This window comes from Lepisosteus platostomus, chromosome 9, assembly GCF_059453375.1.
Source record: "Lepisosteus platostomus isolate fLepPlt1 chromosome 9, fLepPlt1.hap1, whole genome shotgun sequence".
NCBI classification, from domain to species: domain Eukaryota; kingdom Metazoa; phylum Chordata; class Actinopteri; order Semionotiformes; family Lepisosteidae; genus Lepisosteus; species Lepisosteus platostomus.
In genome coordinates this window covers 24,827,016-24,853,465 of record NC_142619.1, presented here as the reverse complement: position 1 = coordinate 24,853,465, position 26,450 = coordinate 24,827,016, and the positions used below count along the sequence as shown (strand labels likewise).

The 26,450-nt window shown below is 36.3% G+C and overlaps 1 protein-coding gene across 14 annotated transcripts in view; it reads right to left on the bottom strand.

The window, feature by feature from the left end:
- Nucleotides 1-26,450, bottom strand: part of ppp1r12a (protein phosphatase 1, regulatory subunit 12A) — an 81,278-nt gene that overhangs the window by 32,087 nt on the left and 22,741 nt on the right. For all 14 annotated transcript variants that reach the window (XM_088647262.1, XM_088647264.1, XM_088647259.1 and 11 more), the window contains exons 2-3: nt 9,538-9,668; nt 6,901-7,019 (exon numbers count right to left, since the gene is read on the bottom strand). In XM_088647262.1, the coding sequence (XP_088503388.1) occupies nt 6,901-7,019; nt 9,538-9,668 (250 nt within the window). The remainder of the gene's footprint in view (nt 1-6,900; nt 7,020-9,537; nt 9,669-26,450) is intronic.

Here is a 26,450-nt window from a genome sequence, read left to right as displayed (position 1 = left end):
TGAACTTGAGAAAAAGGTTTGAAACAAATCCGATGCTTGTAATGATTCTCTCTTTTTAGAATCATTATTTTGACTGGTTAAATATATAAATATTTACATTTAATAAGCAGACTACCACATAATACTTTGAGAAAGACGGCAATTTGAAGTTTTTATAAAAAGTGTTACAAATGTGAAGAAAAGGACTGATTCTCTTTGGGTGACCCCTCATTTTTTAGCTGTACAACTGTGACAATTCTTTAAATTTACTTTAACCATCTTCTTAATCAATTAATTGCTGTAAAGTAAGGATGTTCTGTAAAGTCTTGATATGGTTACAAGCACAAAATGTTTATTAAAAGATGGAAATGAGAGACAAGGCTATATTCCTAGCAAGAATCTACAGCCCTTAATGTATTTCTTGAACATCTATGATTTGACACACGAAAAACTAATTGCGTACCAAAGCTGTCAAGCACATAGCTTCATATGCCAGCAGCTTTTTTCTCCTCTAAAGAACCAACTATTGCCCACCTGAAAGTCACTAATTGAGCGAACTCTTGACTCATGAAATGATTCAATTGTGTAATTATAGGCGCGTTTATAAATAGTAAACCATAACAAAGGCTCAATCAATTTATTCAAGAGTGCATTGTGGATGCATCTCTGACATCTGTGCATTTGGGTCTTTGTGTGCCACAAAGCAGTGTTCTTTATTAATGCCCATGTGATCTGATCACAGTGGAATACACAACGTTGCTACAAAGGAATTCATTTATTCCTTTATTCCACTGTGCTATTATCTAAATTATTACAACAGAAACCACAACGCACAGGCAGAATATATAAGAGGTTTGTCTGAAAAAAGTAGACATTACATCTACGATAACCAACAGCCATCATTTACCAAATAAAAAGGTTTTTGAAAAAAATGTAAAGGTACTTTATTATACAACTCTGCAATCACAGTACAGTTACATAACTTGTGACAGACATCTGTGGGAAAAAAATGATTTCTCTATTTTAAGACTCTCTATTCATGTGTTAGTCAGTAAATGTGTTGGCGATTTCCTCCAGCTGTCCTCTAATTTAATGGACCTAAAAGCAATGGACTTAAATTATTCCAAACTGTAAATTTCAATATCTAGATTAAATTTTATAGATGAGTTGAAACCAATACTAAAAAGGCCAAACAAACTTAGTTCAAATGAACTAAAAAATGACAAACTCCTAGAAATAAACCAGCTTTAGAAATGCTGAACAAATGTGTACATTTTGATTTTGATACAGAATAAAAAATCTGCACATCTGAAACACTAACAACTGCTATATGACAAAATTTCACCATAGGATACCAAACTCTGGTCCTTAAAAGGCCACAATCTTACAGGTTTAATAGGTCTCTTTAAATCTTCAGTTTATTCAGAACAAGGTAAGGCTTCACCTACAATTAAATTCAGTTCAATTAAGCAAATATTAAATTCAACTAAGTAAGGGCAAGGGATCCGAATCAAAAGAATGATTTAAAGTGGGGGCTTATTTTGAAGTAATAAATTCAAGTGTAGCATTACTTACGATCAATCGTGTTTAACCGTATGTTTCACATTGTTTGACAAAATCCCCCCAAATCAGTTATTTTCGGTTTAAAAATGTTGAAGTTATTTTTTTTTTTTAATTCTGCCACTTTCAGATACAGCCCCAAAACGCAAACATCTTTCTGAGTTCTGTTCACAAAGTATTTTTCTCTCAAACATCAAAACAAAAACTTGATACTGTCACTCATGGTGACTACACCTACAGAAAAGGCTGTAAGTGGAGTAGCTGAAAAGATTTACTACTTCTTTTGCTCCTCCTGCTCTTAATGTAATATTTTACAGTGTACAAAACATTTTACTCCTTTATCAACAGACTTCAGGATAGAAGGGCTTCTGAACCTTCGACAACATAAGTCCATTTAAAAATCACCTAAACCTAATCCATCACCAATTTGTAAAATAATTTCCCCTTTTGGCTTACACTTAAAAACTCAATGTAACTGCTTGCAATTTTGGACGAACAATCAAGTGCCAGTGACTGCAAACTGACTTACCCATTGGGAAACTTTGGGTTCTTCCTATTTAATAGTTCAATGTTATAGCACAAAAAAAAAAAGTTTTTATGCTTTTCCTACTAATTATCGGATGAGCACATTTAGATGCAAGCTGGTATTTTTACTTTAAAAAACAGCAATGTTTAACTCCCAAAGATCAAGTATACATTTCAATCTTCCATTCCTTAAAATAATATTTTTAAAATGTAAATTACACTGAACTATATTGGGTAGTGCTGTACTGACTTATAAACCAAACAACAAAGTTCAGATAAATGTGTTCCTTTATATAGCTATATGAGTATCAAAGTTCTACTTGTTTAGATATTCAAGCCTGTAAGTAGATGCGCAAGTACAGTTTCTCCTGCTGGATGTGTTCCTTCACTAACCCTAAATCACGAAAACCAAAAAACAAAATATGCTTAAAAACAAACTATAGATATTTATGAGCACATCACCCAGGTTGTGTAGTACAGCTTGTTGCTAATTAACCACAAGGCAACTTGTTGGGAAACCGGTAGACGTTGAGATGTTTTAGAACATCACTACATTAGCCCTATACAATTTCTTGCATTAGGAATTTGTCCTTTCGAATACCCCATCTTGCTCTCCATGAGACACACAGATACACAGACAGGGAGAGAGCCTGGGGTCAGAGCGCAGGGTCTGCCATTGTACAACACCCCTGGAACAGTTGGGGTTAAGGGCTGGGTCAGGGGTCCAACGGAGTAGGATTCCTCTGCCAGCTGCGGGATTTGAACTGGTAACCTTCCAGCCACAGGTGCAGATCCTTAGCCACAGAGCCACCGCTCAGCCCCACAATAGGCTGTAACTAACCAAAACATAATGCAAAGCGGTGGCAAAAAGCAGTAAGATGCTCTGTACAAACGTTGTGACACATGAAACAGAGTAAGCAGTCACTCTAGTTTGTGCCTATCCATTCATTTTCTTCTATTCACATTGAATTTGAATTACTTTTATAGAAATAAAACTATTACTTGAAGTAACTACCCACTTTTTAAAGACTCAAATGAAAAACAAAATCCTTACTTTAATGAACAATTGTGCATGCTTTCCTAAACATGTTGACAAGTAAAAAACACCCCATAGTGTGAAACCAAACTTACTTAAATACACACTTTCTAGTGCAACTGTTAGCAGAAACACATTCCTCATCAATATATTTGTATTGAAATCGGCAATATGACTAAGAAAACCTAACATTGACTAAAGATAAATATTTAGATGCAATCACCACCTTGAATCAGTGTTCTCCTATATGGTGAAAACTTGACTATGCAATTCAATACTTTCTCTAATACAAGAAAACACTGCCCTCAGAATTATGCCCAACCAGACTTCTTTCTAACCTTACAATACAAATGGCTACAAAGGAAAGGAGTCAGCCCACAATACTCTGTGCCTCCACTGTCCAATTAGCACCAAGTACCCTAGCAGTCAAAATACAGTATAAGCCAGGAGAGAAAATGTAAAAGGCTGTAACATTTTAAAACATAGTGACAACTCACATTAGAACTAGTAAATTACAGGACAAGAAAATGCCACTGCAGGTGACAATCAGGTGTTTATCATGGAAAAACTAAAAAACGCTCAAGTTAAAACTGCAACAATTACATTTTCACATATAGCTCTTCTATGAGTACTGCCCTTCTCCTCAGCACTACATACCAGGTAATCCCATAAATCCACAATACCCTAGGAACAGAGTTCAACATTGTAATAGAAAATAAATTACGAAGTCAAGAACCGCAGTTCTGAACTGCAAACAAAGGTGTCTTTAGTACAGATAAAAGTCAACCAAAAGAGTCTTGATTGCTTATAGATATTTTCTTTATCATCAATTCCCTTTTCTGCTTTAACAATTCTCAGACCAAAATCAACTTGACAGCCTAACAGAAGACATTACAAGGCCACAGTCAAACAAAATCCCATCAACAATGTGTTAGCAGTTCTGCTTCATCACGTGTCCCATTTAAGCCTCACGTTCACTAAAGCTGTGTGTCCCTCAGAGCTACGCAGATCATGCTGGACTGAACGTATCCACTATGTGCATTTGAAAATGGAATTAGGTGAGTAAATAAAGTAAATCGAACATCCCACTACGTGACGTCTGGCAAATCAGTGTTTAAAAATGTATTAACAATTTAACGTCTGAATTCAGCATGCAACACTATCTTCCAAAACCAGCATCTCTGTACGTTGCTTTAAAGCTGCATCATCAGTCAAACCCACCAAATAAAACCTGACAGCTGCCATTACTGGGTCACATTAGACTGCAGCAAGCTAAGCGATGTTACATAATACGGTTTAGAGTGCACAGCATGTTAACAGAACAGCAGGCAGGGATAATCACTAAATTCATGTTGTAAATTAAGCCCTTAGGACATTAGAAGTGTTAAAAAGATAATTCCAGCCACAGCAGACAAAATAAACCAAGTGGTTACAACCCCTCTGCTCTTGCCCTCTCTAGTCTCTTCATGTAAAGACAAAGTTCATATTACCAGAGGTTCCAGCCTTCATTATAGCTTTCGTACAGATTACGCTACTATTAAAAAAAAAGATCAGAAGAGATTGAATAAACAGATGTCGGCTTAGGGGAGAGTTTTAATTTTATCGTTAAAAAAAAGTTCTGCATTAAATTGATAGGGTGTTGTAGAAAAACAAAAACTAGCCACCTGAAGAATTACCTGAATTTGAACACAAATATATCTATATATACAAATATATCTATAACTACTATGTACTATGAAGCCCTAAAGCTTCAAAATAGAGTTGTGTTATTAACACCTAACAGATGTGGAAATAAAACAGAACACTCCAGAGTTTTAAACCCTACTTCTCCAGGAACAGTTTCTCCAGAATAAAGCAGGAAGAGGTGTCCAGGTGCAGCAGTCAGGTGATGCAGACTTTCAATTATATATTACTAATACTTTAGACCCATTCATACAGTATCTATTATAGCAAATAGGTTTGGAACCTCAAACTAATGAAATATGCAATATTTATAAAGAAATTACCCAGAAGGAAAGGACTTGTATTGAGCAAGGGGAACAAAAGTTCAAATACTTCATTGCTGTCTCATAATTTTATATGTGGTTTATTCAAGAGGACAATCTAAAAGATGATAAAATTCTTCAGAAACAAAATGTGACTTGAGAAATAAATCCAATTTTATGATTATAACTTGCACTCAAAATGGATATCAAACATACCTGATCATAGGATTTGACTAAAAACCATATTGCCTTGTAGAAAATGTCACAAAATCTAAGAATTCACATTGTGTACTTTAACAGCCTCTATTTGTCTTGGAAGTATTGTAACATTGTACTTGTTCAAGTATACGTATTAACACAGCTCAAGGGTAGATGCAGACGGACCACTGCATGGCCAAGTTTCCTCTACTTACGTTGTACTCAAGTTAAAAAAAATATTTTAAAAGTTCCAGGACATTTTAGATAAGTCCTGCTTCAGCTGTGCAAAAAAATGACCACTTGAAGACATTGTCCAAAAACTGTTTATGAATTGTTTAAGCCATGCGCACAACTCAAATCTTATTTACTATAATTAACTGAAAATTGAAAATAAATGTTTATCTTCATTCATAAGTGAAAAAATAATAATGACATTCAAAGTACATCAAGAGAATTAAACACCAAAAACATTGTTTGGCCATTAAATTAAGCACACATTAAACACAGCATGTTAAGAATGAAGAAATCTGTTCAATATTGTGCCAACACTGACATTTCATGAAGAAAATACCAACTATATGGGGCAACAGACAGGTTGGCACAGCTATAAGATGTTATTTATCAGGACATAAAGGTATGTTATGTGAATTTTAATGTACATATTTATGAACAGCCAGCTCAGATATTGGTCATGTATATTGAAGTGAAAGGTTACTGCTGGTTCTGTGCCCCCCAAAAAAACATGAAGGATCATCTTTTTAACTACTTCCAAAAACTCTGATCGCAGCACTAATACACACAGCCCTCAACAAGGACAAGTTTGGTTCCACAAACCTTACTGTAAGTTATTTTGTGCAAGTCAGATTTTACTCAATTTCTGCAAGCCGGATGTGATCCGACTTGATCACATTGTAATACAATGAACATACAGTATTTTGCAAAAAAACATTCATGGATTAAAACAGTTGTGGATTAACACGGATTCAAAAGAATTGAAATTAAGGAAGAGCAAGGCATTTGAAGTAAGTTCCCACTTAGGCAAACAAATTCATAACAAATCACAAATCTTAAGGTTTTAATTAGTTGTTTTAATTATTTAAACATAAGTAAATTCCTGCATCAGTAGTCTAGTCTTTGTCCTTGATTGTATGATGGCAGATTTAAGAAGCAATGTGAACAAGAATGAAATGACACCTGCTGCATTTGTCAGGTTGGGTTCAGAAGTGGAAATATATACATTTTATATTCACTGATATTATGAAGCAAGCAGTAGTAATACATATTAGTAAATAAATAGCAAAATACATTCCTAATAAAAATCATAACATGACGGCTGCACACAAAATAAAGAGTTTACACTTCTTTTCCCCCACCTACACCGCAATTTCCCCCAGTACAGAACTCCTGTACTGAAAACGCTATAGCTGCATACATATTGCTACCTGAAGTACATCACTAGGAAATGATTGAGAGTGGTGCTGTAAGAAAGAGGACATTATCAAGTATTTACCTGAAATAGTGTTTATCTGAAGGAAGTGTGATTACACGTCTTGGACAGTATTTCAGAAGAAAATAGCTCCCAATGGGTCTCGGGTATCGAAACCTGATCTACGTTACCTTGACGATTCACTTCATTTTGCAGAAGCTCCTCCATTGCTTCCTCCTCTGCGATGTCTAGAGGAGTCTCCCCTTCACTGTTGACAACTCCTACATTAGCTCCTTGACTAATTAAATACCTGGAACACAAAAGAGCAAAACAGTTCAGTTCCCATAAAAGACTACACATTCTCAGAGCAACCGTCAGTTTGAATGTGAATCCAAATCTTTACATTAACTCTTTGATGATTATTTTAATATGTTAAAATATTATGTAAACAAACTTTTCCATATTTCTATACAGAAAACCGTGTCACCCACCATCATCCTTTATGAATCGAAATCAATGAAATCACCCTTAATTTACACAGCTAACAATTTCAATCTGAAACTATGATTCTTCTTCCTCTTTTTTTACACAGGTTAACATTTGTCTCCACGCCTTTTTTTCTCCCCACTATAGCAGAAATGCTTTCTACATTTCATCTGTCATAAACGAAGAAGTCAACAAGACTCCATTTTAGATTCCCTGAATCGAGAATCACTTTCCTTTCAGTCAGGTGCTAAAAACGTGCAAGATCTGAGATGTCAGAAGGAAGGCTGCAGACTAAAGATACAAAACACGAATAGCAATTATTTCAACAGGCTAGTTCGGTCCTTTGCTTCATGCACCAATGTAACGTCTCATTTGACAGTCATATTTTCTTCATGTATTTAAAGCGGAGATAAACTTAGTCATTTCCAATCACTTTGCCCTTTCTTTTCCAGTGATCCCACCAACTTTGAAATTTGCATCTTTAATACTTTTTGCAGCCCACTATGTCTGTTACTTCACGTCTCCCTCATAAAAAAACAGGCTGGCAGTATACTGTGCAAAACCCAGGACATATTAAAAGATAACGGGACTTTTGCATTTTTCCCCCACCACAAAGAACCATACAGTCACACTATCTGGGGAGAATCAGCTTTGCTGGAGCTGACAATCCTTGCACAACACATGGGAAAAAAAGAAGATCAGACTTTGTTCTCTAAAAGATGCACTGCCAAGCCATTTACTTCTTTCACACTGTAAACAACTGATTTTCATAATTTAAGAATTACAGCTTTCAACATGCTCCAGAGATAGGATGTTACAGAGCTGAATCTGCATGTGTGCAGTAAATTCCTCATTATTTCTGTGTTGCACATGCTTTAATGTCCGATTTCATTTTTTCCCCATGAAAGACGGTCTGTCATCTGTCTTAGCCTAAATGTTTCACTTAAAAAAACAGCTGCATGAGAATATCATATTTAATGTTTAAGCAAGCCTAAAGCATTTTTCCCATAACATTCATCTATACCAAACTGTTAAAAGGGTTCTGTGCACTATCTTGGAAGAATAATACAATTAGTCATTGAAGGAACAAAACTTCCAAGACTTCCATATACAAATCCTGATACAGAACCCAATGAAATAGTGTACTCATCCCCCCAAAATCAAATTTCTTATCGATAAAGATAAAAATCAATGTTCTAATTTTACACATTTGAACACCATTAGGCCGTGTAAGGCATCAGCTTTAAGAGCTATTGTTAAGTTCAAAGTTTTGTGCTTAAAAAAATAAAAACCCTTTGAAGGAAAGATTAAAGCCAGTACATTATTGTACACACATGATACTCCATTACAATCTGGAATAGTTACAATAATTCACACTTTGACATATTCCATTTCCTTTAAATTGCAAATTACCTCCTCAAAGGTTAGTTGCTCGGCACACTTCAGCTCCATTCAAAAGGTTTGATTGTATCCTCATTCCAAATGAGTATAAAAAAATGTCTGGAGAGTTAAATGCTGGAATCTCTGATAAGGCTAAAGCTCAATAAGTCAAGGGGTTTACACTGATGTAATTACATATTTTCTGCAAAATGTCTTCAGACACACCAGTAAGTCAAAAGTTTAGGGTTAAGCCAAAAAGCAGACAAACATGTCACGGGTATTAGTGGTTCTGCTTGAGGACAATGTGTGCAACAGCTTCACTAAACAAGAAATTACTGATGCAAGTAAATTCCTCTTGCATATTAAACTGAATCCTGTTCACTTCCACCTTTGTTTCATAAATCCAAACACCAGCAAAGATATTTCTATCCACTTTCTCAGCACAGCCCAACACTCATGTTTACAATTTGGAACTTACTGATAACACAAAGTTCAAACCAATTCCCGTACAGTAAACCAGTACAGTAACCAATTACAGTACAGTCAAATACAAAGACAGAAGACTGCCTTGATCAAGAGAATACTCACAAAGAACACTGGATGGACTTTTCCTAAACCTTTCAAGTAGTACTTCAATGAAGAAGTCTCAATTACAACAAAAAACCTGACATACCCTAAAATTCCTAGTACTCAATCAAATAGAAGTCACAGCAGCTTCTCCCCTGGTACTGAGATTCTCAGATCAATACGCTATGAAACAAACAAACTAATTGGCAGAATGGCCTCATCTTGCTTAAAATACATCTGCTGTGCTGATGCTGTAGAAACCGATTTGAAGACAATGCTATATCATTTGCTTAATGTTCCCAACACTTTTTACACTTGCCAGTCTAAAATGCAATACCAAATACAAGGACATTAATGACAGGTTGTAATGAAATTAAAGAAACAGATGTACTTACTCTGCTATATCAAGATATCCACAAGAAGCAGCTGCATGCAGTGGTATCCAACCTTCATTATCGGGCTGGTTGATATTTGCTCCATGTTCGACCAGGAATTGCACCATGTCCACATTGTCATCTATGCAGGCCTGTAAAACAAAGTGTTGCACAAATGAATGTGAGACCTTTAAAAGCTGAACTTGGCTTTTTAAAAAAAATAATGAACTTCTCAAAGCTCTGACAAAAGGAAATCTTTTCCACTCAACGTCAAAATGTTTAAGGCCTATGAATTAAGGACAGAATATCCAGACACACAACGAAAGCAAGGGTGCTGCAATATTTACTTCAGAGATGTATTATTCACTTATATATACACAAGTCCAGAGAATGAGCTTCATTAGTGATTGAGCCCATAAGTTTACCATACAAAAATTGTCGATTTTTCCATTAATATCCAAACATTTATCTGACAAAAATACTTTATATGTTTTGTTGTGGCTGACAAGTAAATTATTCTTAAAGATTTAAACCATTAGAAGCAAGCTCACAGTAATAATTACACTACTGTTTTTCTACGATTTCAAAAACTGTTATTAAGTTTACCAAGGAGTTCTAGAGCAGATAATGGCTATCAAGATCCAGATACCTTTTAAGGGTTATATAACCCCTACTGTGCTTATGTCCAATATAATATCTCAGCAGAGAACTATGAAGTTGAACAATATTGGTTGTCACATGATCATAGAAAAAAACAACAAATTCAATTAGGCAGACTGTCCAGAATTTATATGCACAGTATCATATGTTGCTTGCTTGTAAAAAAGTTAACAACTGCAGCTGAAACGGCAAAAGTAATCAATGGCACGTTTTATGTGGGAGGAAATACGATCTTGACTTGCAGAACATCTCAGTTTGTTGCTGTGTGGCTTTCCAAGGTTGCAGAGATTTGACAGTTCAAGGTCATATGTAAACTAGTTTTTCTTTAAAAAAATATATAAGCAGAATGACTAAAATCATCATACTGAAACACTAGTAAGAAACATATACCTTTATACCTTTAACTTGAACAATAAAACACTGCTTGTAACTCATTTAAACTATCTATATCAGTGGTTCTCAAACTGTGGTACGCGTACCGGCAGTGGTACGTGGCGTGCCGCCAGGTGGTACACCAAATGACCCTGAAACTGTGTTGCGTGCACTTAAAAAATTCGGGACGGGTTTTCATATTTTGTATTTTTATACGTGTCAAATACGCAGCCTACGCACTACGATACAGTGCGCGCTAATACTTCAGTGGACACAAGAGATACTCTGTAATTCCATACCACTCTATAGGAATGCGTGCTACGGACGCAAGTGACCAATTGTATTTAAAAAAAGCTACTGTATCTCCAGCAAATAGGGAGAAAGGAGAATGTGCGTGATTTTGGAACAATGTCAACGTTGTAAACACAGGAATGCATAGAAATGCGTGCTACAAACGCTGGTAATCTTGTGAGCACAGGAAAGCGTGAAAAATAACAGAAAACTGTTCTAAGTTCTGTCCTGTTAATTTGAGAAAAGTACACCGAGCGTCTGTTTCTCTCACATGCGCATGAAATAAATACTTAAAATAAACACTGAAATAAAAACGGAAACGTGAAAAAATACAAGCTTGCGGATTGCTAAAGCAGGTAAGCCCCACACTATTATGTGTGGAGAAAAAGCTGCTGAACAGCTCAACCTGCTGCCCCCCTGAAAGACACAGTCATTCATAGAATTATTGAAATTATATCAAAAGTACGCTGACAGCGCGCATTAAGATGAGCAGATGTTTTTCACTGCAATTAGATGAGTCTGTAGTTGATTTGGCCAATTTGCTCGTTTACGTTAGATACGAGTTTGAGGGTACGTCCCGTGAGGACTTTCTGTTCTGTAAGCCGCTACCAACAGGAACTACAGGAGAGCACGTATTTCAGCTTCTGAATGAGTTTATCGAAGAGAATGGCATCGACTGGATAAAATGTGTCGGAGTTTGTACAGACGGTGCTAGAGCAATGACAAGCCGATACAGCGGTGTAGTTGCACGAATTAGAGAGGTTGCTCCAGAAATTAATGGTTTCATTGCAACATCCACCGCGAGACCTTTGCCATCAAGAAAATGCCTGACGATTTAAAATCTGTTAGACTGTTGTGAACTGCATCAAGGCTCGAAAAATTAATTCACATCTGCTTTGCTCGACTAAACAGGCTCACCCCTCTCACTGAAATGGTGCTTTTTTATTTTTATGTGTTTTTTTTCTGTAAAACACTGAGAAGCCACATTTTAATATATTAAACAAAGTTTATTATTATAATATTTATTATATGTATGTGTGAGTGTGTGCACATGCGCTCATGTTGGTCATTGATAATTTCTGGGGTTCCTATAAGATGACTTGTAGGTGGTACTTGGATGCTTTGGTTGGATAAGGGGTGGTACTTGGTCCAAAAAGTTTGAGAACCACTGATCTATATCAACTGCTCACAATTATCCCAGAACATCTAAGAACAATCTATTTGGACAAAGAAATTAGTGAAATATTGGAAAAGATTTTAATTTGGGTTAATTATTCTTTAGTTAATGTCTCTGAGCAAGGTGAACACGAGAATCAATTATATTTGCATAATAAAGGTAAATTCTCTAACACTTAGACATTATTTAATAATTTTTCAGTTATCACACTGTAAAGAAAAGCTATCATCCAGATTACATTGGGAGCTGTGTGGATGACTGGATTAAAAAAAAGTCTTCTAGTTACAAGTCCAGGTATCTAGACCAACGCGGGGCACTACTGTCATCTGTTCATACAGTCATACAGATTTGTTTTTACAGAGTTGCTTAATCTTCTGTCACACATTTTTACAAGCAGCTACTGCTGTACTGCACATTTCTGTATATGAACTGTACTTTACATGGATGATAATCGGTCTCCAGTTACATAACATTGTGATGTTTCAAGCTGTAATGAAAAGTAAAAAGTACACTTTTTAACCCATGTCTATCCAAAATTACTCCAAGTGAAGTGTTTAGCAAGAAGAACACGGAGGAACATGCAGCTAATACAATTCTGACAGCTCAAACGTGGTCCTAGTATGGAAATAAAACATCCATAACATTTCTGTTCTTTGCTTCACCTTACAATATTGCTGTCAAAAGGTTAGCATTTGCAGCAAAATCCAGAATTGCATTAATATTAAAATGCATAGGTTATACTACACATGCACAGGAAAACAATAAACCACATACATTTTGTACATGAGAAACTTGGCTCTGTAGAATACCATTTAAAAGGCAATCGTGGAGAGCACAACTTTCACAATTTTAAGGCATTATGCCTTGTCATGTTAACTGCATCTCTAATGTGCAGAAGAATGAAAATCCCAATGACTTTCAACCAGACGTGGCATCAAAGTTTTTAACCCCAAACTGATAAAAACCCTATGCCTTTCACAAGGCAATTGAAATGACGGATTTTAAACTAAGGTATATAGTACTGAATTAATTCAAAGAACTTTCAAATAATTTCAGGATTTTAAATGTGAAGTTTAACATTCCACACATTAATAAAAAGATTTTTAAAACAAAATGGATATAATTAGATTTTTAAATATATGGAAATCTCAATTTAAGAAGATTTAAGTGCAGACACTCCTGTTTTTGACATTTATAATTCTATTAACACAGCACTGCTTGTAAAATTACAAATTCCAAGCTCAGAAATCAATTTTGTACAGCATATATGGCATGCTACTCAATGAAGCCAACACTGAACATAAGTACTACAATTCTGATTCAGGACAAAATTTCAAATTACCTACAATCCTCCCAGACACTCCAGTTCATATGCTTGCATGTTTGCCTTGCTTGAACATTACAGGACACAAGCAGCATCTTTATTAACACTACTAACATCCAGCTTCATTAAGCTATCAAACACACTAACTGGTTATATGTAGTGTGCAGAATGAAAAAGAAGAGAGTAGATGGTGCAAATGTCTATAAGAATGGAATGATTTACAGTTATCATTAGGGACATTCTGCAGACGTCAGAAATTGATCCAGCTCTCCAAACAAGGCAGGCAGCATGCTGCATATATTGTTGATGGAAGCAAATTCCAATGCTCATTCTGAGACTCGTTTAAACTGCCCATTGTAAATTACATGGCTTTCAATGATGTGATATACAGCAGCTACAGTGTGATGCATTAAAACCACGTCTAGCTGAAATCAGCCAAGTGAGTACAACCAGGAGTATTTTCATGCAAATATCTGAAAAAAAAAACAACTAATACAGACATTTCTTCCAAACAGCACTTTGAGAAGACCTTCTGATATTGGTACAGAGTCACAAAAGTACAATTACATATCTGAACATGAACAGAACCTCCATTTGTTGTGGTATCTAGTTTTTAGTAATACGTAATTTAGTAATAAGCAGTACATGACATTGTGCCAAACTGCAAATAGCGTGAAAACAATATAAACTGAATTGCAACATCACTTAACATATCAAACTCCAAAAATCTTAGCCGAGTCTTGATTAAAGCAATTAGAAAAATGTTTCACTTTAGTTGTAATAGTAACATACAGCGCAAAGTATCAATTGTGAAAAGCACAAACTCCAGAAAACATGAGTTATATTTACTTACACCTGTAAGCTTTCATTTAAATAAAGTCCAACAAATATACAACAATATTCAGCTCTTGGGAAGTATAAGGGAAGCCTCTAAAACTACAGAGCGGTCTCCCATTGTTTCCAGTTTCCCCAAGAGGAAGAAATTACACACATGACTTGCTGTAGCACCATGCACCATCACGCTTAGGGTTAGACCTCTCCAAACACCACACACAAATGGCGACTACAACAAGTTGAGGGATGGCTAGAAACTCCACAAAAAATAGTACTTTTACTGTAGTGCGAATTAAGAAATGCCCATTATGTAAAATGCCACTGACTGAAAGTAAATAAGTATCTTTTTGCCACAATCTGAGAGAGCAGTAGTTCTGAAGACATTCGTGAAACCCAAGGCAACAAAGATCAGCACAAACCAAAATACAAAGTGTTGAAGCTACTATTCAGCATTTCCTTCATGAATGCAGCTTTCATAGCTGGGATGCAAGGAAGAAGCCTCTTCTGAGTGTCAAGTGCACTTGAATTTGCCAGAACTACATCTGAGCGACAACTGAAAGCATGTTTTATGGTCATGTGAAACAGTTACATTAATGAATACAGCTCATTAGTATCAGATTTGGTATAAGTTGAGAAAACCCTCATGCCTACAATCAAATATAGAGGAGTTCTATTATGTGGAGAGGTTCTGCTGTTTATCAGAATTCTGGAGCCTTTGTTAAAATGGCAGGGGGGGATTATGAACCCCAAAGTATACCAAGACATTCTGGCAAGACACCTCGGTCCCTCTGCCAAGAAGCTCAGGTTAGGATGAAAATGGATGTTCCAGCACAACAATGATCTAGAGCAGTGGTTCTCAAACTATGGTACTCATGGTACGCGGAGTGCCGCCAGATGGTACGCCCCTGGATCTTTGTTGTGTGCACTGAAAAATCGGGACGGGTTTTCATATTTTCTATTTTAATATGTGTCGAATAAGCAGCCTACGTACTACGATACAGCACGCGCTAATACTTGAGTGGACACAAGAGCTACAATGTAATTCTATACCATTGTATAGGAATGCGTGCTACAAACTTAAGTGACCAATTGTATGTTATCTCCAGCAAATAGGGATGTAGGAGAATGTGCGTGATTTTGGAACACCGACAATCTTGTAAACACAGGAATGCATAGAAATGTGTGTTACGAAAGCTGGCAATCGTGTGAGCACAGGAAAGCATGATAGATAACATAAAAATATTTAAGAACTGTTTTTTTCTTTTAACTTCTGGGACGGACTCCTGCAACGGAAACGGGGAAAAATACAAGCTTGCGGATTACTAAAGCAGGTAAGCCCCACACTATTTTTGAAAAACCTTATTTACCGCTGGGAAAAGAGCCGACACGTATTGTCTGTGGAAAAAAGGCTGCTCAACAGCTCGACCTGCTGCCCCCTCTGAAAGACATCAGGACTGTAAAATCAAATATTTGTATGAAACATTCAAAATGTAGGGAAAAGCCTATCAAGAAAACTTCAAATACCAACCTAAAATCAGAAGGGAAAGATTTTTAGATGTAAAAACTTTTGTAGATTTTGTTTTAATTCTTAGTCATTTTCAAGACCGAAGTGCGCTGCATTCACTTATCGCTTTTAACATTGGACCCTGACCTACAGCTATTGGAAGCAGTTACGTGGATCACTAAAACTTGCAATTAATAGAAGTACAGGTTATCAGACAACTCTTACAATAAGCCACAGGAGTTACAGCTATTGCTAGAGGGAAATGCAAATGGCTTCAGCTGGAATTTATGATCAAGGTCACATTCCATGGCATAAGTACTGTATATAGTAAGAAGAGCATGGAGTAAGAATTTCCACTTCAGTGAAGCACCAATTATAGTGAATTAAGCAACAGCAATTTAATGTAATACATTCTAAATGACAAACAATTCAGTTCCTACTATAACAGGCATAGTATCTGTGAAAACTAGACCTAAAACAAAAGTTGTCACAGATTCCAAACTAAAAGCTACAAAAGAAAGATTATAATAAGGTCTCTCTTTCCTTACATTAAAAGAAGCTTAGAAAAAACTGAATTTTGAACACAGTAACTGGCCAACTTTTGCTCCACACAAGGAAAATTCTGAAATAGGAGCATTTCACAGCTGAGGGCAATATAAAAGGCTAGAAATAAGAATTATTCAACCCTGAAATATTTGATCATGTAAAAAAAAAACTTTACATAAAACTAAATTTTCTAAAATGAGCATAACTTTTTTCCCCCATCTTCCTATGGAAAGATTATGCACCTGCAAACAAACTGCAGTCAGAAACTATGAACTAGCCTTTCCCATTCTAATAAAAAACCCAACACCCCCCATTTCACAAAACACCCATTTCCCTAACTATTGTTGCTACAACAAAGTTGAAAAAGGTATCATACGCAGGCCTTACGTTCAAGGCACATGATAATCTGACTAAAATACTTGACCAAATTTGGGCAGTTTATTGTACCGTATATGGAAAGAATTGAGAATGCACTTCCAGTGTCTTATCTGAGCATGTCTGCGTGTAACCGAGTTGGCCATCTATAAAGAGAGCCTGTTCAGAGAAGAGCTTTGTCATCTGTTACCAGGTGCAGCCAGACCCTCTCCCTGTCGGACATTTCTGTACACCGCAGGGCTGAGGCTTGTCCAGAACAATGCATGGCTTTACAGAGCCCCTACAGCAGAGTTCCTTCCAAGATTAAACCTTTTAAAAGAAGTCAATATGGAACTTGCCTTGAGACAAAAGCGATAATCACAAATTGGGTTGACACATTGTGATTTCACAGTTTTAGCAACATAAGGAATCCCCTGCAAATGCGGTCTTTAAAATAAATTGCTCCTCTTCTTTTAAATAATTGTAAAATAAGACTTGGATCACCAGGATCATTGAGAAGTAATCCTCCGTCTTCTTTTTAAGATATCACCAAAGTGTTTGGGCAAAAAGTGATAACTGGGGAAAAGACAGCAGTTTACACAGACTGTTAAGAGAACTGACAAATCACATTTCAGGGGGGGACTGTCTGAAGCACATACCAGCAGAAACCTTACAGTCAGGGTTTTTAAGGGATATTATACCGTTTACGCTGCAGTGCAAGTCTTCACTTGTCAACCCAGACTGGCAGCTGCTTTCTGAACTGCATCAGTTTCAAGTGCGATAGACCCAAACAAAAAATAATGACTGAAACACTGAAGACCAAGAACAGTTGAATCCTTCGCTGACATACCTTAAAGAAAAAAAAATGGACAATCCAATAAGATATTTCACTAACTCAATCTATCAAACCTGCAATTCAAGAATGTGATTTTCAATTGCAGCCCATGAAGCAGCAAAAGCACAGGGTAGCTATATAGCTACTTTTTTCCTATGCAGTCAGCTGAAAAGATAAACGATCTGCCCATTTTTCTAACAGATCATGTTTAATTCAAGCTCTAATTTCACATAGGCTACAATAATGATTACTATAAGTTAGTTAATAAAGTTATTTTCTTTGTAATTTAGAGAACTCCTACTTATAGATAACTTTTACCAGCTAAAGAGAAGATATGGAGACCACTGCGTTTCGTGTTATGGGGGATCTTCCAATCTCAAAATTATTTTGCCAGAAAACTATTAATGAATAGTCACTTACAGAAGTGAACATGTGTGATAATGTGCCATGTACTGTGACTCAAAGCCAAAACCCTGAAAAATACACTTCATTTAAACTGCAAATGACCTACATTTCTTAAACTCTGGGTTTAAAAACACATGACACCGTGTCTAACCCCCGATTTCTGTGACATTCAACGGCTGCATGTAGAACTGGACAACAACACCTTCAGAGTTCTAAGGATAGGCATCTGCATACTTTGTTTTTGTTGTGTTCTATAACCCAACAAGAACTTGGCTCTATTCAGGCTATCATCTTATGTCCCTCACAACCCAAAGCAAGGCTTTCACTCATTTTAGACTTCCTTTTGCAGCAGATAAAGGACAGTTATCCTGCAGTGAAAACTCTACAACATTCCAGACTGCAATATTTCATTCTTCTATGCAATTTAAACATAATGCACATCTCTGCTGAAACAAAGGCTTCTACCAATGCATGTTGAAAGTCCAAAAATGAGTGATTTCTGCGGTTTCCCCCAAAAAACAGTTACAGAACTGGGCTGTGTTGGAGGGGAGGGAAAACCTCCAGGCAATGGACACAGAGGAGCGCCCTGAACCCACACAACCAAACTCATCGTGGAAGGGCTGATTCGGGTAAGCTCCAGCAATGAAGATGAGGGTCCTAATTAGCCAAGAAACTCCAAGACCTGTTTGATGTTGGAAACTGTTGACAGAACCCAACTTAAAAACTCATTAGAGCACTTGAGGGTGTGCAGCTTCCCTGCAAACATGCGGGAGAAATCCAAACAGTCCCCAATCCATACTCCCTAACCTTCCCGGCTGAAAGCTTAGAGGTCTATCTTCATTATCAGCATCATCAGTAAAGTCAAGATCAGTAAAGTGCAGCAGCAAATTGACAATTTATTGACTTAAGACTTGTATTGGATTAATAAGGATGGCTTCAAGTCTGAAACCTAAACTCGTACTTCCTTTAGACCCCTAGTTATCTTTTTTGGGATACCTGCTGAATTTGCTTTTTTAATCATAATTATCCCCTGTGTACTTTGAGGACCAACTACAATGTTTCAAAGGTACATTTTTGTGTATCTATACACATGGAACCACATACAAGTAAAACATGTTCAGGTCATATACAGTTTACCTAAAGCAGCAACGACCTCTTACAGGAAAAACGATGGCTTTTCAACCTTTTATGGTTTCTTTCCCCTTGTTTTCACTTGTCTGTTCAGGTACCTCAGCTTTTCATTATACCTAACATGTTACCTGTGTCAATAGTGACACAACTTTCAGTATAAACCACATGGAGAGTTTTCCAGAATTATTCATTTAAACTGAACTAAGAAATGGAATTATCATTACAAAACATGGATAACAAAACTAGTGAACACCCTGACAGTAGATAGCCGTATTATTTTAGCTAATGAGGATTGCATGAGCTCTTTAAGGTTATGTAATTGGAGCATGTACCATATCTGCCTCACACAGTCACCACTGCCCAGGGGAATATTCATCTTTTCCATCCTATCATTAAAGATATCTACTGCAAACTCAAGCAGTGCAACAGACAGGCATTTCCCAACATTCATTGTTGTTACAAAGGAAATATTGTTAGGAACATTTTATAGGAACATTTTTCTTTAAAATATCAGTATAACTCAACACTTGAATTTGAAAAAAGTGAGAAAAGTAAGAAATGAATGAAAAAAAAGTAAGAAATGGCTATTGGAATCATCTTTTAGATCAAGAATGTTAAATGCTCAAAAAGAGTTAAATACTCAAAAAAACTTTACACTAAAGTGAATTCTAGCAGTAACCTAGCTAGCAGCCTAACATTTCCTTCACAAGAATAATATGCTTTTCAAACCCATTTGTATAGTATGTCCTAAAAGTAATTTAAAAACATGATTTGTGAACACGTTTAACATACGTTATAGCATTTATATACAGCTGAACTTTTACTTTTCATTGCTATAGCCCAATAAAACAAGAAATTGTATTCACTTTAATTGCGTGTACAGCTAGCTTTTCTATTCACAATGACTAAATTCTACCATGTATTATAAAATGCATACGATTCAATCAGTTAATTGGATCAATAAACTGTTTATATAACATTCAAATCTAAATGTTTTACTGTAATCTGCGTATAACTAAATAAATAGACAACACTTTATAATACCAGTTGCAGATGTAGAGCTTTATTATCCCAAACCACAATGTAAAAAAACCTTTAAGTAATTTTCAGGTTAGCCATAGTAAAAAATTCATTTATCTTGGTGTTCTTGAAATTGCGTAATTGAAAGACTTAAGTTTGAAGATCCATATACCTTTGCAGGCTGAAATAATAACATTTTATATCCAGGCAACAGACCTACGCAATGCTTTACGTGAATCACAGAGCTTTCTATAGCTGTCCTAGTTACTTACACTTTGTGTCCTAGTGGCTGCTGTCTAAGATATGCTGTAGCCAAAATGTGCAAAACTGGTACAAACATATAGCAGACTGTTAAATCGAAATACAGAATCCAAATGAAACCATACAATAGCTTAATGCAGCTAACAATGCTGTATAACACCTTGATTTACCTAGATTATGATTTAAGCTGGCAAGGAATCAAGACTTGTAAATATAAATCTCAGTGCCATATAAATGCATTTCAAGCATAAATATAATGCATGGAGAAGACAACTAGTCTTTTACTCAAGCTGGTACAGCAAATTTAACCAACAGTAATATTACCTTACACACATAAGCTTCCTAAAATATCACAAGTACAAAGAATAGATCAGTAACTCTCTAAACCATGAAACAGATAAGGCACTCAAAAATATCTTAAATTGCAAAGTTTAAAAAAAATGGTTTAGTATCTTAACGATATTTCAAAATAGCACAATCAACATGAATCATAATTAGTAGACTGTGAAATGAACAATTCGTCTTCAACAGTGGCTACCTGCAATGTGAAATGCTGAACATTCATTAAGTTCACAGGCGTGTACAAACGTAGCACTCAGTTAGACAACATATCTGTTTAAACCTGTTTGGCCAGGCCAGTGCTGTAGTGCACAGTGGTAGTCTAAGACATGGTTAGTTCAACTCGGGGCATATGTGAGAATTAGAAGAAACTTCCTGCAGCAACCCCTCACTCAGAACATGAGCACTGTTACAAAATGAAGTGGCTAAGTCTGCCATCTGTAAGGGTTTTATTTCCACACAGCCAGGTCTCACTACCAAAGTGGGAAAATACAATAAAATGAAGCTCACCCAGATTAAGAGTGTAATAAACAAGTGTCTAATTATGACAAAGGTATCAAAATCTATAGAAACAGGGTTTCTTTGCTTAAAGCACTGGTTCCCTATGCTGGACCGAGTGATTCACATTAATATTAATCATCATCCCAGTTACATTCTTAATTAACTTTATTCCTACTCAAAAGTGTGGAATATTATGAACTTATGAATTGCAATCGTTAAAAGGCACTCTTTTACAACAGTTGAAAACAATCCTATTATTAAGATAACTGAGGGTTCAGTTGTCTTAAAAACTGTGGCTGGAATAAAAAGTGTGTGTGCTATCTGGATCAGGCAGGTCTACACATTAAATCCCAAGTCTTTACTGTCTGTGCATTACTGTGAAGAATCTACAATATTAATTTCCGTGATGCAAATACTAAAGCAGATGGGATTTCGCCAACTTGAAATGAAATAAACTCCATAATCAGCAGGGAATCATTAAATTAAGTAATATATATATATATTAATTTCTATTCAACAGTAATGAACAGTAAAATAGATTGGTATACACAATAAGGAGCAGATTATTAAAGTGCCTTTAAAGCAGATTGCTACACATCACACTTGAAATCATTTATATCCAGTGTGACTTAAATTAGAACTAAGAATAGTCCACAAATCATGTCTAGTCCTTGCCCAGACAAAATAGGATACTGACAGATCTAGTCACTACGCAAGAGCAGGTGCAATTCTTTGCAGATGCCTTTCCAAGATGTCACAGTATTGCCGTTCCTGCTTCATATTTACCTCTGGAAACAAAGAGCATTAGTCACTGTCATCTACTTTTCACCACTTGCAAACAAACATGGAGGGGGGGCAGTCAATTCAAGGATAGTTCATATTAAATAACAGCAGAAATCCATTCATAGCACAGTTCAATTAGGTATTAGATTGATTACACGGAAAGAACCAGTATTGCAAATATAGAAAAAATCCATAAAACACCACACACTTGTTTTATATCTTAAAGAGGTCTAGTTTATGTCCCATGTGAAGAATATCTAAGTTCTGAGTATTTCCCATTTTCAGATACTTGAGTGGTTTGCCAAACTCAAGCACAAAATATTAACCAAGTCCTCATTAGGTATATGAAAGAGCAGGCGACCATCGTCTCCAATAGATGGAACAGCCATTTTGAAGACTGCATGTCTTTTGTTTTCCAATTCATAGTATTTTTAAGGTCAGAGTTAAAGAAGTGCATGGATTGTCCTGAATAAAACTATTTAAAATTAGCCAAAAAAAAAATTAATAATCTGAACCAATCAACCCTGACAAACGGGTAAAAATATTTTGCCAAAGATAATCAAACTGTTTTCTGACGTTAGAAGACATTTGAACTATAATTAAACAACTCTGCTCATACATTCCTCCTAAGGTTCTTTGGTTAAGAGTTGAACTATAATTTTTTACTTGTAAAACGTGTTCAAAGTTAAGTTTATCATGACTGATATTTAACAAATACAGTATCATTTAACTCAATTTTAGGGATGTACTATTGCCATCACTAAAGCCTTGACATCTCATTTTCTAGAATGTTCTTTCTAATATGCTTTCTTCCAGATGGAACAGTGTAATTAAAGCACTATCTTGACATAGTGGTTTGATTTCCTATGCACAACAAATCAAAATTAGAGAAGCACTGAAGTGCTGTAATCGGCAAAGTTTTTTTTAATTGGCACTAGGAGGAGATAAACAATTTCCTACAGCAGCGTTGTAAATACATTAACTGGGCAAGTGTCCAGCTAACATACCATTAACCTTTGAAATGTTCTCACTGAAAGCAACTTTTCTTCCAACAGGAAACCAAAAGGCGCTTATTGTGTTAACATAACAGCGATAACCTTTGCACGTATCAAAATCAAAGATCATTTAGATGAGCTTGGAATGTCAGTTAGGACGAATCCAAGGACAAACGTAGTCATTCATTCAAGAACAAGACAATGCAAGTATATAGGTTTGAAAATATTTTGTGCCTACTTTGAAATAACATTAAAAACACAGATTGTTACATTACAGTCAAGCCCATTACTTAGTATTAACACTACCAGGGACAGGTCATGCAATGGCCATGCACCACCTTCAGCACCCTGTGGTTTCTGGACAAAGGACTACGTTGCCCAGCTTTCTAGGCACCAGCTGAAAGCCAGAACCATAAGGTAAAGGGGGCAATAGGGGTATATAAGGGGTATATAAGAAAAACAAAAATAGAGCCTCTTGTCCTTTTGGCCAACATGGCACTAAACATAGCACTGCACTTGAAGAGCTGTCTGATAAAGGAGCAGACTGCAGCCCCATCACCACTGGTGTGACAGTGAACAAAGATTTTGTTCTTCTTTCATACTGGTCAACGACTTAGCTGCCCGATTTCTGGATAGGAAAGCCAAATAAGGTAGCACCCAGAGAACAGCTATGAGCTTCTTTTTTCTCTACATGAGCTACAGAAACTTCTAGTGTACCAAAGTTTGAATTAGGACAGTAAAATTGTTACCAACTTTTCCCCCACTTAGTCGACTAGCTGTTTACAACTCACTGCAGCAGAATTCTGTTTCTTTTGTGCCTAACTGCACACCACCCACACAGACATTAGGCGAATTACTAAAACATGATCAATAGAGATGTTACCAACAATTCGTCACATCCACCCTCCTGCACTGGCTGTTCTAGCATTCACTGATCCCGATGACAGTCTTCCCCGAACTGCACTGTTAACAATCTCATCATGCATAATGCACCTATTACTTGCTTACATTTCTTTGTGAAATTAATCTTGCCCTACTACATCATTCTCATTTGGCAAATTTATCGCTAGAATCATACAATTCGATCTAATCTTTACAAAAAAAGTCATCCAAACTGCAACTACAGTCACAAAAAGGAAACAACCTTCCAGTTACCATTTCTCTTCATTTTGCAATTAAAAAATGACAATTCGGTTATTTCCCCAGAAAACGTTCGCTGTACCCGAATAAAATGATTTAGTTCATATTTGTATATAGTCATTTGTAGAATTCCCCTTTCAGTTTAGTTTTAATGTACATTAAATCACCCCAAATGTGATTTAAATTACTGCAAGGACATTCCATGTTTGACAATGTTAGCAGATTTTTTTAAATATTCAGCTAATGAACATCTGGTTTTACTGTTTATATAACAAATTTGATTTATTAAATCCAATTTGGTACATTCCCAGGGGTTCACAAAATACCACCTTAAAGCCTTCTGTAGGTTAACCTAGTCCTTATCTTGGTAGGACTTAATATGAAAAACATCAATACACTAAAAGTATTAACAACACTGGGCCCACTGACCATGACTTTTTAAATCCTAAAATAATAACAGTACTTCACTCAAACAGAGGTTAAGTTATGGAGATGGGTAATCTGTTCTCAAAACATATCCAAAAATACAGCTATGACGTACACATGAGTTTTCACCGTTACTATAGAAACATCCCAAAAGAGGACAAAAGTTCAAGTTTGACAAAACCTCGGCAAGAAATCTAAATAAAGCTTTATTTAAAGTGCAGTTGGAGTTGGGACATCCATACTTGTATAGGCAGCTTTTATAAAAGTTTTTTTCCCCTGAAGCTTGCATTATCAACAGCCATTTCAAATGACTTAATTACTGTTAAATTAAGAGAAACAAGAGCCCTTATCAGAATTTCTCAAGGACTGATTCCGACACCATGACTTAGCAACAGATGCACCACGTTTCACAGACTACAGGAAACTCTTGACTGGTGCTTTCCCATGTATAAATGTCAGGCGGATGACAACCTGGTACAACCAGTTTAGCGTAGCACCATTGTACTACAAAGAAATTCTACTGTTCAACTACATCAAGAATGGACCCAGTAGTTTTTCCTTACATTTTTTATGAGCGACACCAACTGATGTAAAAACATGCTAATATTACATTTCTAAAAAAAACATTACATGAATGGAAAAAGATTACCCCTTATACACCTGACATTTTTACTGGTACTCTGTTTTATAAAGTGTGGCACTTTAACTGCAAAATTAAGAGGTTACCAGGAAAACAAAGCTTTTTTGGAGCAAGAGCACCAATATTTTATCAGACGCCAATCAGCTGTCAAATATTTTTGCACTGTGAGAATCACTGGCTAGCACAGAAGCAATGCAAGCTGAACATTTGCCACTCATGCTTCACAACAGGTTGCAAATGCTACCGTCTGCCCCTCTCCTCGTGGACTCTTGACATGCACGAGACTGTTTACGGTTACAGAACCCTAGATGCCACACCATCCCAGCTTATCCCACAAACATTCGACTGCTGAGCAGGCCCATCCACAGCCTAAATGTCACATCCTCCTCTTACAAGGAAGCAGGTGTTACAAGACCGGCATGAGGATGTGTGTGGTCTTGCTAGAAGATGGATGACACCACACAAAGGACATCCAAGTCCTAGGAACTCACTGCACAATGTGGCATCATACAGTCAGGCTGCCACTAACCCCTACAGGTAGAGGTCTGTAGACGCTAGATACTCCTGCCAAGCCCATCATACTTGGCTATTTTGTCAACAAACTGCATATTGTTCTGCATCCATCAGGGATGGTCGCCACATTCCCGTGCTTCATTGCTACAGAGAACTAGGCTGGCAAGGTAACACTTCAGTCTCCACTGTAACCGAAAGCATTGATAAGAGGGTCTTTTACGTTTTCCTTCATTTTTAACAGGTGTAAAATTTAAAAAGGTTAAATCACCTGTGTCTAATTACGAATAAGTTGATTTAACGCATATGCAATCAAAAGGCCATGGACGTTTAATCAAGATCCCAAATCAGTATACCTTCATTGTATTTTGATGTGGTGAAAACTGTGCTTCAGTCACTTAGCAACAGATCAGTTGAAAAAACATCATTTTAGAGAAAGGAAATCCCTACCTCGATCAATTCCAAGAGTAGATTTGTTTGGAACAGCATAACACCAGAATGCAACAATAAGGTTTGCATTCGTGTCCATCTCTCATTTAGTGTATCTATAGTGTGACTATAATTCTGAATGTTAATCCTGAGACAACTACCTAGCTTAAAAAAAGTTAATAAAAATGGGCATGATCAAGCCTCTCTCTCAGAACTAGAAACAAACAAAAAAAAAATCTACACAACTGCTGTGATTATTATAATAAGCACAGAATCACTAATAGTATCTTTGAAGAACACAGCTCATAAAAAGTGGCTTCTATGTGTCTACCACATCTTTGTTGATGAGTTTCTAAAAAGAATACAACCTGCATATTGGAAACATCATTCAAACCAATCTTGGAAACCATCATACAAACACTTAAATCGAGTATCAAAATATACCACCTCAAATCAG